The sequence below is a fragment of the Leiobunum rupestre genome, chromosome 3 (genome assembly GCF_980474605.1).
Source record: "Leiobunum rupestre chromosome 3, qqLeiRupe1.1.hap1, whole genome shotgun sequence".
Lineage (NCBI taxonomy): Eukaryota > Metazoa > Arthropoda > Arachnida > Opiliones > Sclerosomatidae > Leiobunum > Leiobunum rupestre.
In genome coordinates this window covers 37,071,453-37,085,571 of record NC_143386.1, presented here as the reverse complement: position 1 = coordinate 37,085,571, position 14,119 = coordinate 37,071,453, and the positions used below count along the sequence as shown (strand labels likewise).

At 36.9% G+C, this 14,119-nt stretch overlaps 1 protein-coding gene across 1 annotated transcript; it reads left to right on the top strand.

Annotated features, from left to right (window-relative positions):
* Window positions 1-11,946: 11,946 nt before the first annotated feature.
* On the top strand, window positions 11,947-13,793 carry LOC149951636 (uncharacterized). The gene is made up of 4 exons (XM_090169628.1): window positions 11,947-12,249; window positions 12,330-12,526; window positions 12,666-13,165; window positions 13,393-13,793. Exons 1-4 carry the CDS (start codon window positions 11,947-11,949, stop codon window positions 13,791-13,793), a joined length of 1,401 nt encoding a protein of 466 aa, XP_090025754.1.
* Window positions 13,794-14,119: the final 326 nt, after the last annotated feature.

Sequence of the window (14,119 nt, the reverse complement as noted above, 5' to 3'; positions counted from 1 at the left end):
GATTTCACCGGAAACATTTATGTATAAACAAACAATGAGAATTTCATGTTTATACTATTTTTCTAAACCATCGAATTTTGGAATTGGGTAATTCCACGTCAAATCGTCCGTTTTTGGAAAAAGTCTCCCTCGGCACCATAACAAATTTTGATGAAAATTTACAGGTTATTAACACATATAATTTTAGTGAGAAAACTAAATTTTTAGCTCCAAATTCTTTGTAGTTTTTAAATGTTGTCTACGAAGAAAACTAACGACATTTCGATATTTTCGCGACGAATTAAATTTTTGCCGTAGCTTTGCACTTTAGTAAATTTTATTCGCGACCGTCAATTCGTCTCACGAAAACTAAATTTCGCGCTAAGTGGGAATCAGGCTTAATACTCACTTTTTTAAATTTTCCATATTGTAGATTGAAATATAAGCTTTCAAAATATAGTATGTATAATTTAATGATCATTTGGTGCCGTAAACATGAATACACACAATCCTCCTGATGTGTTAAGTTTGTTTAGTATACAGAGCAACCCACAACGCCGGTGATATAATCAACCTATAACTATAAGTCTTAAAGTTTGTCCTTTTATTTATTTATTTACTAGCTGAGAAGCCCGGCCTCCGGCCGTGCTTTCAGCTAGTTGAGTAAATTGGGGTTTAGAAAACGGAAACAAAATGCACTTTACTTTAAATATGCAAATTAAATTATTTTTAAATAGTAAATAGGCATTTTTTAAATTGAAAACGTTTAATAGTGCAAAATATCATATCTTGTAATATTAACATATATTTGATTTCTTTGATTAGTTTAAGATGTTATTATGATAAAGCGTTTTTGTACACAATATTTTTAGTTTCTCCATTTGGAGTAAGTATGTACACGTTATTTGCAGCTCCAACTCTTGAGCACGCCACATAAAGCATGGGTTTTCTAAATTAATTCCCGCAGTTTTAAGTGACTGTCCTTGCGAAGCTAAGATTGATTGGAAATTGCAGGCGTTTAAAATCAAATGGCATATCGGTTGGAATTATGGGTAAGCATGGAATGAATACGGCCCGGGCAAAGGTGTCTGCGCAGAGAATATAAAGCTTTATATTCTTTGGTCTGCGTGACACAGATGGGGAGGGGTGGGGGGCTGAGAAAAGAGAACGAACGCAAGCGAAAAAGGTCGAATGTCGTGCCATGCTAAGTGAGGCAATTAGAGCCAGAGAGATAAACTCCCGTGTCTCTTAATACCCGCGTCTCTTGACAGCGTGAGGTCACCGGTTATTGGTCCCTGTGTTCAAAAACTACAAAGGTAAGCAATCTCAAGACACCCCTAAAACCTGACGGCAGGGCCGGGCCACAATGCCACAGGCCAAATTTTGTGCGAATCGGACTATCTTGGGCGTACATAGAAGGTAACAAACCAATATATATAGACAGGAATTCATACCTCGAGGTATGAATTCCTGATATAGATATATACAAACATCAGATTTTTTGTATATAAATTTATTTATTTAGTTATTTGTAAATGTTTTGTTCATAAAAACTCGAGAACGGTTAGCTCTAGAGCTTTGAAATTTTAACTCAATGTTCAGGGCCTGATTTGCAACTAAACGCACCTAATTCAAAATACCTGACATGGTTATTAATCTTATTCAATTTTATTATATCTAATTCAGTTTTATTTTACTCGACTTTGGACTTTCGCCTCTTTGCTGGAGGTTTTGACGGGAAGGGCTTATCTTAGTCGCCCGTAGGCTCTACATTGACGGACAGGTAGAAGGGGTCAAATTTGGGGGCTCGTCAACGGACTCAACATTTGTGGAAATTAAAACTCGAAAAGGCCAAGTGAAAGGGCTCAAAAATTTAGGTCGCTCCCAAATGGAGAAATAAAATAAAGTTTGGTTAAGGAGTACAAAATAAGTCTCTTTAAATGTAGTCGTAGGTTTAAATGTTAGTTAGCTTTTCAGTCGGCTAATTAAAGAACAAATTCAAAGTTAGCTCTTCCAAAAGTTATTAGGAAGAATCGTCAGAAGGAAATAAAAATACGAAGTTTTCTGAAGACGGTTTTGTTATGGTGCGGTACTTTTATTACGTACAAATCAAAAAGACCCCGGGCGAAGCCGGGTATTAAAGCTAGCTTGCAAAATAATCAAATGTTCCACTCTTCAGAGCTTCCTGTCACTTAAAAGAATTTAATTTCATTGCGAAGTTAAAATAAAATTCACCGAGGGGCTAACCACTCTCTGAAAATCTGTACACCGATTACCAATGAGTACAGCCTTTGGTAGTGCTAAATATGTACTCATTTACGTAATCATTTTAGTGCATTCAAAGGTACAGGCTTGTACACCGATTACGGGGAGTGGTTAGCCCCTCGAAATTCACATAACCTAAATTAATATAAATATTATAAGCTTAAAAACTTCCTTTTCTATATTTCGAAATATTGGGGCGTCAGTGCATATAATAAAAATTCCACAAATATCGGGATATTAACAATAATAGACCATCCCAATGCCGAGTTCCCCTTTCTTATTTGTAATGCGCCAGGAGACGCGAAGTCTGTCTATCACCTGTGGACGAAACTTTCGCTTTTCTTAAGCCCTTTCCACACCCGCCCGGTTCTTGTCCCGTTTTCAACCCCGTATAAAATTTGGAAAAAATTTGTCATAAAGCATGACTACGTTATATTGCAATTACGACCTTTTCAATGCTTTTCGCTTTAAATAGTAGTTTGAGATGAGTCTTGGGCCCGCTAAAGGTGGGCTGACCCGACCCGACCCGAGCCGGGCCGAGTTTTCGATATCAAAGTTTTTGGCGGATCGGTCGGGCTTTAAAATTGCCGGCCATACTCATCTCTAATAGTGTGTTTACAATCGAAAATGCTCTTTGCAGACCTATTTTCCCTTTTTTTAAACGATAAATATTTAAATAATCTTGCGTTTAAAACTCAGGATGATAAACAATTAAATAAGCTTAAGTTTAAATAGAGGACGATAAAAATTTAAATTAGCTTACGTTTAAAACTTAGGACGAGAAACATAAATAAGCTTAAGTTTAAACATTTAAATAAGCTAGCATAAGATATTTACTAGGATATCTTTTGAGGTTAAATAAGCTTAGTTAAGAAACTGTCAATTTGTGGCTAGTGTCCCTATTCGTGCAAGATCCGTGCTACTCCCCCATTTTCCAACATTCCACTCGTACGTTTAGGTAACTTAATTGTTGGGTTCGCCTCCTCCGTGTATTTGGTCAAGCAACCCGCTTGCCAAAAATACGCTCTCGCCCCGTTTCGAAACGGGGCTGGCTCCTAAACTCCTCTTATGATTACAATAGACTGGATATGATTTTGACGCTTTCCGGTCTGGTTTTGAAAATCCCAGCTTCTAAAATCAAGAGGCGTCTTCGCGTCTGGACCCCAGCTGGAGATAGTGGTGAAAAGGGATTAGGGATATTTTGTAAAGGGGTAGATTTATCTTTTTTTTCTTTGCCTCTCTCAATGTTAAGCAGGGGGGGGGATTACAGCGCTTTAGAGATAGAGGACGACCTTCCTCGGTCGGAATTTTATATCATGGCGCAGTTTTAACTAAGCATTCTTTCCCTAAAGCATTATCTAGTGTAGTTATTTTACCTAAAATGACTTATTATTCATTTTTAAAGGCTTAAGACAAAGTTCGAAATATTACTTATTTAAATTAAGCTTAATTTAATTCACAAAATTTCTTTCTAATTAGATGGAAATGAAATGAAAACTTGCAATATGAATCGAAAAATAATCCCCACTTTCAATTTCTATATTAATTTTTATTACGAAATTAGAATATGTATTTAAAATTGAAAGTCGTTTTTACATTTGTAGAAACATTCGCGATTTTCAAAACCTTTTTCGTGCGCGTTAAACTCATATCCAGTAGAGATTCTAGAGAAGCGTAGGGAAGTGGAGGAAGAGAGCGTAGATTGGGCACGACTAAACATACTAGAGAGGGACGTGGGAAGATGGGGGAGGGGCAAGGATCTTCCTATAAATAGGTAGGCTAGTCACAAATGGACCACAGTCCCTTGTCGATCATAGTATCCTCAGTCGTTTTTCTTAGCGTTTCTTTTTAGCGTTTTACTTAGTATTTTTCCACTAAGATATTTTAAACCGTTTTTTTCCTTCGTGACAACCGAGGTAAGTAACTTAAACTTATAATATCATTCCACGGAATCCGTATAATTTAATCGCGTATTTAATTCTATAGATGAACGAACCAACAGAGGCAAAGCCAAACGCGAGGCATTCGCCTATTAAACTTAGGAATTCCCCGGTGAAGTACTGGGGATTTGGTCCTCCTCCGTCAGGAGGAACTGAAATCGACTACTCCAAGTTATCGGAGTTTGATCGGTATGTGTTGTGGTAACTAAAGTCAAACATCCGCAAATATGTATTATTATTGGTGTTTATACTATAGGTTGCCGAGAAACGTGGAGCCGGCCGTATCTTACAAGTGTAAGGAAATAGCTCCAAGGACCAAGGCAGGAAAGGCAGCTTTCCCTGGACAAGCCTGCCAGCTTTGTGAAAAAGTATAAAATTAGTTTTCATTTGATTTATTTTTATTAATCGGGTCAGTTTAACATATTATTTACCTGTCTTTTCGTTTAAAGTGGTATTTAGATTTACCAGAGGAGAAGAGAAGGGAGCGGATGAATGATATGTCCAAACACCGGGCGCGTCACTCTCTCGTGACTCCGACAACTCCACCGCGGTATTGGGACCTCAACACCTTGGGTGATCCCAGCCCTCCCGCTAACCGTTAAATTGGTGTCGAAAAGGAGACGGCCCCTAAAAATGCGAAAGCTGGACCGCAGCCCAAGTTCTTCGCCAACGAAGCGCTTAAAGCTTGATAATTAATCAAGTAAAAAAACGGCCCTTTTTAGGGCCACTCTCATTTTGAAACAAAGGTTTCACTTATAATGTATTGGGCAGTAAAGGAGTAGGTTTACTAAAATAGTAGAAATAAGCTTACATATACGTTGGAGAGGTACATCAGTATTATTCTTGATGAAGCGTCGGTAATAAGGTAACAAAATCATTGGTGGCGTCAAAAGTAATATACATAGACGACAAGATATTAACTTAAAATATTCGATTTAAATTTTGTACGTTATACATGGAGAGGAAGGCGTGACTCCGGAACAGGAGAATTGCCCCGAAGAAGACACGCAAACAAATAAGCTTACATTAATCTGATATGTCAACATTTTTAATAGTAAAAAAACTAAAAATAGGCTTACGGTTTATTAGTACGTCAACATGTTAATAATATAAGCTTTAAAATAAGCTTCCCGTACTTAGTATGTATTTTATTTTCGCGCCAAGACATTTAAATAGTTACATTTTATGACACCAAACAATTTCTTTAATTTCTGCTATAGAAAGTGCACGGAAATATTTTGGTGTCGGCAACTCGGAAGTCGGAACGTCTCGCGACGGCCCTCAAAAATGACAACAAAGCCTCCTTCCCCGTGGTCGTAAACGCTTAAACATTCAGCGAAACGTTGCTAATATGTCTAGCAATAAGTTCAGATAAGAGCTAAGAAGTTGATCATAATAAATATAAATAATAGGCTTAAGTTAAATTGTCATCCAGTGGCGTACCTACAGGGGCGAAGCGGGTGACTGCCTCGGGCGCGCATTTTTAGAGGGGTGCGTTTTGGGGATTTCTTAATGGGCAACAAATTATTCTGATAATTTTGTATTGATATTATAATATGTCGCAATAAATATTTCTTTATTGGTTAAATTTGGCTACTCTTTCCAATTCATCTTTCTTCTTAATAGCGTATCTATTGGTATTGCAGCGTTGATTAGTTCATCAGCTAAACATTCGGCAATAGTTTTTATGTTACGGAAAGCACCTTCCCTGGCTCCAGCGCAACGTATCCAAATGGTTTGATTCACGCATCTCATTGGGTCTCCTAACTGTACCGGCTCTTCCCAAAGACTCACCTTTGAACCACGATAGAAGCTTGAGTAATATTTTGACCCGCGGCTAGAGTAACACTGCTGAATTAATTAATTAATTTAAACGACCATCGAGTATTTAAATCAGGCAAATTTAATTATTTAAATTGAAATTCTACCTGGGAGGGGGCGCCAATGTTTTGTCCCGCCCCAGGCGGCTTAAAGTCTTGTTACGCCACTGTTTTTATCTCAACTGCAGGCGTTAACGGAAACTCGGAAAGAAATTGTATTAGGCCTAACGAGGATTTCATAAGTTAGCGCCCGCCGTCACGGCGTCACGGCGATTTTGCCAATTGACGGCTTTTAAAATTCATTTTGCGCGTGAAAATACCTCTACATGTTATGGTCAAAAAAGCACCCAAAGAAGGCTGTGTGCCCAAGACATGTACCTGTAGTGTCGCGCGCTAAAACGTCATTTCAAAATCCGTCAATTAAAACGCAAAAAAACTGAAAGCTTTTTAATGGCTGTAGCATTTGGTTTATAAGATTGATAAACATGAATGAGATTGATCTTCTCAATATACTGCATTAGTAATCCACATATTTCGAGTTGTTGGTTAATTTATAATTTCACTCCATTTGCCCAAATGAAAAGATTTAATATTGTTCGAGAAAATACAAACAATTTTTGAATTTCTTCCATTGTTATTTTGTTAAAGTTTCCGTGGCGAAAACGAACTTATTATAAATACGCCTTAATATCACGGTCCCGGAAGTTGAGTTAGATTAGTTCACGCCGCCGCTACCTAGTGGCGCTATTTCGAAATTTTTGACGTCACTGAAAGGATGTAGTAAAACATTCATACCTGCGATATTATGTTACTTATCATTTAACTAGCTACCAATGCACGGGCCCATTTTCGTTACTCCGTGGCTCCGTGCATAGCTCTTACTAAAATATTTCCCAAAGAATCATACTTTTTAATGAATATTACAGACTTAGGTTTTAAGGAATGAGGCAAAAAGTGCCCAGGTTTAAAGTATCATTGTAAGACGTTATAACTTCTAAGGTACACTGTGACATCGTATTTCCCGCCCCTAGCCAAGTAATAACATTACGTACGACGGTCTGAATAGTGAATACACACAATCCTCCTGATGTGTTAAGTTTGTTTGAGATATACAAAACCTACAACGCCGGTGACGCTGACATAACCAATATATATCCACAGCCATACTTATTTTTACTTACACTTCTTTGTTACATCGGTGGTCACACTTATTTGTTATTTCTGATCACACATAATTGTTACTTCTGATCAAACATAAAATAGGGTTCAAAAGTCGCTTGATGACTTAGGTGGTGCCTTGGGTATTAGCCTAGCTGATTTTTATTATTATTAATATTAAATTCGAACGCCGGCAGCACTGTAACCAGGATTTAATTTCAGGGTGGGCACGCAATGTAAAAAATAAAAAAAAATAAAAAATTGTACATACAACCATACGGTTCATAGTGGGCACGGCCCGACCGCCCCCCCCCCCTGGTTACGGCCCTGAACGCCGGTGTGGTTTTTTAAACTTAAAGATTATTATTATGTAATTATTAGGTAATTTTTATCACAACAATTAACAACATCGGCGCGGGTTACAAGAAATTTAGATATTAATTCATAATAATCTTGATTTTGTGGCCCTTTAAACTTAAAGATGATTATTATGTAATTATAGAAACCCCCTCCCCGTGTTAGGTAATTTGTGACAACTATAAACAACATCGGCGCTGTTTACACGAAATTTATTTATTCATTCATAATAATTGTAATTTTGAATTTTTGTTGTATTATAGCCTAAATAAATACTATTTTCAAAATTGGCTCGCCATCCCGTGAGCAGCTCTCGGCGAACACACTATACCGTAGCTCGACGTGAAAAAGGTCGCGCCCCGCCGGTTCTCAAAAATGAACAGCCCATTTAGTCGCTCGAGAAAAAGTATCTCAGCGGGCATTCAGCGCTTTGTATTGAACAGACAACTTCGTGGCTAGAGGGGGGAAAGCTTAAAAGTGAGCAGGCTAGCGCGACTATCGGCGGATCTTGTTCACCGCGTCGTGAAAACTCACCGGGTGAGAGAAACTTTCGGTTCTCGTCGAGAGCTTGTTCAGTTTCTCTCTCGCACTGAAAAGAGCAGCTGACCTTCGAATTTTAACTGCTCACTCGTTTCGAGGTGATTTTCCAACACGAGCGCTCACAATTTTTGCCCACCTCTGATTTAATTGAGTTTGTTCTAAGACTGGAATTAATGTTTTGAAGTACTTATTTAGAGCCCCTTTTTGAGAATTTAAAAATTCTTGACTGGCTTTTCGCTTTTTGCGACTTTGGCTTCCGGACGGAAATTTTCTCCCACTCATTTCTACAATTTTTTTTAATTTGTCAATACTTAAATAGTTACATTTTAGATAATTATATCCGGTAAATTTATCTCTAAAATCCTTCTAATTCTCGAGGAATATTTATCTTAGTAAATAATAAGACTAAGTTTCTAAGATATTAGAAAAATAACTAATAATAGTAATTTGCCTTGACAAAGGCGGTTTGGAAAATATATATCTACTAATAGTTAGCTAGCCCTGAAAAATGCTTTTAGGAAAAATTTACTATTAATAGTTAATTAGCCTTTAAAAGGCTGTTGAAATAATTTGAAATAAAATCAAACTATCAACTAGTCATTTAGCTAAGTGTTTATATTTTAAACAAGCGCATTAGGGCTTCTTTAAACCTCAAGGAGGTAGAAGTCCGCTCTTGCTAAAATATTAGAACAGAAAAGACTAAACTACTTATAATTCGAGAAAGACTTTCAAAATATATATCTACTAATAGTTAGCTAGCCTTGAAAAAGGCTGTTTGGAAAAATTAATTATTAATAGTTAATTAGCCTTTAAAAGGCTGTTGAAATAATTTGAAATAAAATTAAACTATCAACTAGTCATTTAGCTAAGTGTTTATATTTTAAACAAGCGCATTAGGGCTTCTTTAAACCTCGAGGAGGTAGAAGTCCGCTCTTGCCAAAATAATAGAACAGAAAGACTAAAGACTTAAAATTCGAGGAAGACTTTCAAAATAGACCTGACTCGTTCTGGAGCTCAAGACGAAATGGAAAGAAATGTTTAAAAAAAAAGCAGCTTAGCGGTCGAGCCTGGCATTGACCATATTTCGCAAAAGTGGTGGCTATCGTCGCGTTTACTGGACCCTCTTCTGAGCTTGTATCCGAGCGTCGGATTCCGAGCATTGACGTGCATGCCCGCTGGGGTATTTCCCGAAATTCCCTCAAGCCCCTTTCTTTTCTTTCAATTGTTCATTAAACTTTCTCTCCATTTCCGCTCCCTTCGCCTCCCGAATCTATCTGTTTATGGTCTACTATCTTTTTGAGTAAACGAATTGATTTTTAAAGATTTTTCCCCCCGAAAAACTTTACTTGGCAATAAAAACATAAAGAAATTTCAAATATGTGGCCTCTTAAATATAAATATGTGGCCCTTTTAATATAAATATGTGGCCCCTCTCAGAAATGCAGGGGGGCTAAAGCCCACTTCAGCCCACCCTTAGCGCCGCTACTGATTACACCGACCTACGACAAAGAATAATTGATGCATGTTATACGATTCGTAACACGTCTGGAATATTCCAACGAGTTCAACAATCGACGGGCACACGCGTGTATCGAAGCCGAGGGTGGTCATTTTTTGTAATTTGTACTTGTTTTACGTACTGTTGAAGAATAAAAAGATATCAATTCAATTAAACTTTCATTTGAACAACGTTGACACTTTGAAGAACCTCCGTTTTGAGTAAAATGTACCTGCACACTTATCCTACTTCTTTTAATTTAATAACGTACTTTTGATACTAGTGAACCTTTTCTTATCTTTTTCGATAAAAACAAATGCTTATTAAAAGGAAACAATTGGATACAGGGAATAATAGAAACTGCACATTTGCCCGTTTTTCGCCGTTTTGGAGGTCGATTTTAAAGGGCCAATTATACTCGGAAGTAATGCATTTTGAGACCCATGTTCATGAGACATTTTCGACTCAATATGACCCAAAGAACACGTCAGTTAATTTTAGCATACTTATCCGTAACATCCTATACAGTGTTCCGTTTCTAATTAATATTTGGTCTAAAACAACCATTTCATTGTTAATTACTAGCTGTCACGTTATTGCATCAACTTTGCTGGTGTTGAATCCCTTACTTCAACAGTGGTCCTCGGTACCGGGGATCAGCCACGTTCTCTGGACCTTGTGCAGCCTTGGCTGAGTTTGAATCAAGAAGATGGTGAAGGATACACTTGTCCAAACTATTGTCTTCTCAATTACCAGCCTCTTTTATGGCCTTGACCGAATCTTCATCCATTTGGAAGATCAAGCGGATGACAGTCGGTTCTACCACTGAGTTGCGAAATTTCCAACAGTGAACGTTAAATAATAAAACCCCGTTTTTTAACTTAAATGCTTAAATAGGATTTTAGTTCTTTTGTCTGAATTAGATGGCGCCACAATCTAAATGGAACCTCTGTTTTTTTTTCCAAAAGTTTTGTTCTACCCATAGACATAATAAAGAAATAGACACATTACGTGGAGTTTGATTTGACAAAAAAAATACGAGAGCGATAACTAGCAGACCACCGGCAGTTGTTCCGTATTCCTGGGGTCCTACGTGTAAAGCGCCACTTAAGTTTGGTGGCGCTTTAGGCTAGGCGCCCACTGTCTCTCCGTTTCGTATCCGTTATTATAATTTGAGCGAGATCTCCTTTGTTTTTAGCCAACTTTGTTAAGTTGTTATGAAGAGATATTCCTCTCTATAAAAGAAATGTAGTCTAAGAACTATAACTTGCTGTATTACGAAATATTGTTCCCAGATCTCCAATTCTCCACGAACATATGTTTGATGTAGAAGTTGGAATCGAACATCATCGCATCAGTTTGATTAAGAACGTTATTAAATTATATTGCTTCCACAAATTAGCGAAGGACAAAAATCTAGAAATGAAGGGTCAAGCCATCAGACTTAAATTGTCAAAGCTCATTTTGGACAATAGCTACATACCTTTAGTAGAATCATCAATTTTATCAAAATTTCATTTACTTTTGTTTACAATTTAGAATCTCAGAATATTCCCATAACAAGCCATAACCACAACACCTGTAAAGTACACGAGTTACTTAAGCCTTTGACAAAATATCATTTCGTCAATTAGAATTTTTTAATTGTTTATTAAAAGATCATCTGATGCTTTTATTAGGGTTTCGAAAGAATTAATTGACTTATTTACAAATTATAATTAAAATTAACCTTATTTTAAATTATCACAGCCGAAATATTCACGAATCACTTCAGAGTTCCTAAAAGATTACAAACACGATCACGTGGTGATTTTTTATTTTCTCACCTAATCGACAGACGTCGCTTAAAAGTAGTACCACAGGAATACGGAACAGCTACCGGTTGTCTGCTAGTCATCGCCTCCGTATTAACCACCCGTACAATCTTGGGTCTATTTCTTTATTATGTCTACGGCAGCGTGGGAAATAAGGCGGTGGCAGTGGGCAAATGACCAGTTTAAAAATTGCCCGGACCAGTTTATTAATTAAATCGGAGGGGGGTTAGTGGTCCACTGGACCACTTAATTAATTCGAGGTGTTTTAATTTTTTTAGTGATTCTGCTTGAATATTTTGCAATTGGTAGGTCCAAATGTTATATTATTAATCTTTCGGTGTAAAGGCGGCTGTGACATGTTTGTACACTCCAATTCGAATTCACTAGGACTGTGCGAGTAGTGCTTTTAGGCAATACTCCTATTTCAACAACTTTTAGGGGTGGTGAGGGGGTGAAATTTGAGCATGCGCAATGTATAACAATGTTTCGTGAGACGCCATCTAGGAAATCGCGCCGTGTATTCTCAATGGAGAATATTTAGTCTTAACGTTAACGTGATAGTAATTAAATTAAGTATGGTTTGGTGCAGCATCGTCGGTTGTAAAAGTAGATATGGAACGCCAGAAATTCGATTCCATCGTATTCCGAAACAGAGAACTCGACTTTGGGAAAGAATTATTAACCGAAAAAATTGGAAGCCTACGTCAAGCTCCAGAGTTTGCAGTCTACATTTTCACTCTGGCTATCCAGGCTGGGAACCTTCAGATCCAGATTGGATTCCATCATTAAATATACCACCACGAAGAATAATAACGGAATCAAAACTTGAATTAGCAAAGCAAAGGGCAGACAGACTTAACGAAAGAAATAAAAAACAGGCAAGTTTAATATTATACTTAATGAATGTATTGTAAAATTTATGCTATAGTAACTATTGTGTATTTCTATTTATTAACAGGAAGAAAACCACCAAGGTTTTTTAAATGGATTGATTCAGCAGCAAAGACTTGAACTTTCACTACAGTTTCATAGTTACGCTAGTACAGGTATAAGTAAAGAAGAAATTGTTAATGATAGCCTTAGCCTGCGAGATAGCATTGTTAATTCGTCAAAACATGAAGCTGAAGTTTCGCGTTCAAGTTTGCCAGAATCTACGTTAAAGGGACTTTCAAGAGACCCTCTAGTCAATTTAAAATACGTCATTCGGTCGCCGTTCGTTGTGAAGCCAAAGTTACGACCGAATGACGTATTTCAAATCGACTAGGTCTTTCTTGAAAGTCCCTTTAACTTCCAGCATTGATAGCTTAGAAACAAATGAAATTTTCACTGAAAAGCCAATGTATAACGGAGAAATTGATACTTCAACGCAAGTGGTTAATGGTAAAAATGAAACGTGCCCAGTTCTTCAGCCTACAAGATTTGTATCCAAGGGAACTCAAACCGACTATACTGATCATGAAGTTGAAAACCGAACTCTACGTGCAGAAATTAAATCGCTTAAAGAGGATATGAAGAAAAAAACTTGGAGCGCAGAAAAAATCAGAGGAAACGATGAAATGATAATGTTTTACACTGGTCTTCCAACATTTGCTGTTTTTATGTGGCTTTTCAACTTTTTACAACCAAAGGCTGAAAGAATGGCATATTGGGGAGTGAAAAAAACCAGCTTAAGTGGTAAAAAGAAGAAACTTCCTCTCTTGGACCAATTTCTCGCTGTAATGATGAGGTTGAAAGTTGGACTTTTCCAGCAAGATATTGCAGATCGATTTGAAATTTCGGCAACAGCATTCTCTCGTATATTTGCTACATGGGTAAAACTTATGAAATTGGAATTAGCAGATCTTTTTCCTTTTCCAACAAGAGCTTTGGTAGACAAATATATGCCCCAGTACTTTTTAAAATACCCAACACGCGCATCGTGATCGATTGTTCGGAGAAATTTTTGGAACGGCCTAAATCACTAGAAACGCAAAATCTAACTTTCTCTAATTATAAAAGCCATAACACTATTAAATTTTTAGTTGGAATAACCCCTGGAGGTGTAGTATCTTTCGTGTCCGAAGGTTGGGGTGGTAGAGTATCAGATAAAGTAATAACAAGAGATTCAAATGTAATATTACTGCTAGATGAGGGTGATAACGTTATGGCTGACAAAGGTTTTTTGATAGAGGATTTATTGAAGGAGAAGAAGTGTAGGTTAAATACACCAGCTTTTCTTAAAGATAATCCCCAGTTTTCAGAGAGTGAAGTTATTGCAACTCGACGAATTGCAGAACTAAGAATTCACGTGGAACGAGCTATAGCTAGGATTAAAAAGTTTCATTTCTTTGATGGAACTGTACCTATAACTTTCGCAAAACTAACTAATGACGTTTTTGCAGTGTGTTCGTATTTAACTAACATTTATGAACCATTAGTTTAAATTTAGTAACATGTTTATTTTGGGAACTTGTCAAAGTTAGGAACTTCTAGTTTATCACGTATAATCCATTTCTAAAGAAAAAATAGCAGTAAAAAACGACGGATACTTCATAATTTAAAAACATTTTATTATAATATTAAAATAAAACAAACAATAGCTTTTGGGTTGAAACCCCTCTTCGGGCGTCTGGTTTACAAACGCCTGAAAAGGGGTTTCGACCCGAAAGCTAGCGTTATTTTTCTTTTATATTACTGTTAATATTATAATAAAATGTTTTAAAAACAAAGTATCAGTCGTGTTTTATTGATATATTTTTCTTTAGTATG